A 2,065-nucleotide genomic window follows, 5' to 3' on the forward strand; every position below is an offset into this window, starting at 1 on the left:
ATCATCATCAATAAATAATTCAAAAACATTTTCCTCACCCCAGAAGGAAACCATGTACCCATTAAGCAGTCACTCCATTATCCCTTCCCTGGCAACCATTAATTTACTTTCTGTCTATATGGAATTGTCTATAATGGACATTTCACACAAGTAGAATTAAAGCAGTTCCCACTTTTCCGTGGTTTTGCTTTTGCTGTTTCAGTTAACCATGGTCAACTATGGTCCAAAATGTTAAATGGAAAATTTCAAAAATAAACAAGTCATAAGTTTTAAATTGCAAGCCATTCTGAGTAGCATCATGAAATCTTGCACTGTCCCATTCCATCCTGCCTTAGACATGAATCATCCTTTTGTTCAGTGTATCCATGTGGTACATATAGTACAATAAGATACTTTGAGAGAGAAAGAGACCACATTCACATAACTTTTATTACAATATATTCTTGTAATTGTTTTCTTTTGTATTGTTGTTAATCTCTTCCTATGTCTAATTTATAAATTAAACTTTATGATTGACATGTATGTATAGGAAAAAACATAGTTTATATAGGGTACTCTGTGGTTATAGGCATCCACTGTGGGTCTTGGAACATAATCCCCATGGAGAAGGGGGGGCCACTATATGCAATATGTGGTCTTTTGAATCTGGCTTTTTACTTAGCATAACATTTTCAAGTATCCCCATGTTGTGGAAAGTATCAATACTCCATTCTTGTTAAAGTTTGTTTTTATTAAATTTTTTTTTTTTAGAGAGAGAGAGAGGAAGGTAGAGAAATAGAAAGATAGCAACATCGATGAGAACAAAACATCATCCATTGGCTGCCTCTTGCACTCCCCCTACTGGGGATCAAGCCCACAACCAGGGCATGTACCCTGACCAGGAATTGAACCATGGTTCAGTGGTTGATGGATTGATGGGTTGATGCTCAACCACTGAGCTACACCAGCCAGGCAATATTTCATTTCCTTTCTTTCTTTCTTTCTTTCTTTCTTTCTTTCTTTCTTTCTTTCTTTCTTTCTTTCTTTTTCTTTCTTTCTTTCTTTCTTTCTTTCTTTCTTTCTTTCTTTCTTTCTTTCTTTCTCTTTTCCTTCCTTCCTTCCTTCCTTCCTTCCTTCCTTCCTTCCTTCCTTCCTTCCTTCTTTCTTTCTTTCCTTCTTTCTTTCTCTTTCGTTATTTTTACAGTCTTATTTTTGTGTACACATTTACTTAACAATCACTGAAGTTTTAGGCCAGGTCATGTAACTGAAGAGCCTTTACAAGTAGTTTATATTGTCTAGAACTAAGGTATGCTGAAAACCCAGTCTGGAGCAAAATGGGAAATAACATCTTTCTAAAGATAGGTTTAGAAATTCTGACCCAGTAGGTTAAGATGTTTCCTCTCTCTAGTAGCAGGGCTGAGGCATACCTGGCTGCCAGGCCACCATTCACAGGAATAGCCAAGAAAACAGGGCACAGACCACCAAAAACAAGTCCAACCAATCTACCTGGTGTTATGGTACAGGTTTCACAATTCAAATCACCTGTATTCAATGGTAAACTTATAAAACCTTTGTAAGATACATTAACTGTCAAAAATGGGATCACTGCCATTGGTAAACCAGCAGCTATATGAGCCTGTGTCACATTTAAGACACCAAAAAAAGACTTTTCTATTAGGCCACAGACAGCAGCATTAAGTCCAATGTATATTGATCCATGTTCAAGTAGATTCCTTCCTGCTTCTGAAAGTTGGTTAATTTTTCTGTTTATGATGTCAAATATGTGGTCTTCCTTGAAAGTATCATCTGATTCATGATTTTCCATCTTGAGCCTTATGCTTGCCTCCCAGCCAAAGGTTCTTGCTCTGGTCTTCCTCAGCCTTAAGGCTCACTGCAACCTGTGCTTTCCTAGCGCTGGCATAGCCATCTTTGCTGGCACATGACTCGGAGAGCAATATTTCATTCTTTTTATGGTTTAACCAGAAGCCTGGTGCACGAAATTCATGCACTGGAGGGGGGGGCCCTCAGCCCAGCCTGACCCCTCTCAAAAACTGGGAGCCCTCAGATGAGGAGACTGACGCAAGGC

General features: G+C 38.5%; 1 protein-coding gene across 1 annotated transcript; it reads right to left on the reverse strand.

The window, feature by feature from the left end:
• Window positions 1–1,225: 1,225 nt before the first annotated feature.
• LOC308536179 (transmembrane protein 126A-like) lies at window positions 1,226–1,804 on the reverse strand (the record flags this gene model as incomplete). Its single annotated transcript, XM_081115263.1, has 1 exon — window positions 1,226–1,804. The coding sequence occupies one exon, from the start codon at window positions 1,802–1,804 to the stop codon at window positions 1,226–1,228; it is 579 nt and encodes a 192-aa protein (XP_080971389.1).
• Between the last annotated feature and the right edge of the window lie 261 nt (window positions 1,805–2,065).

The sequence above is a fragment of the Myotis nattereri genome (genome assembly GCF_964212035.1).
Source record: "Myotis nattereri genome assembly, chromosome: X".
In the NCBI taxonomy this organism is placed as follows: Eukaryota; Metazoa; Chordata; class Mammalia; order Chiroptera; family Vespertilionidae; genus Myotis; species Myotis nattereri.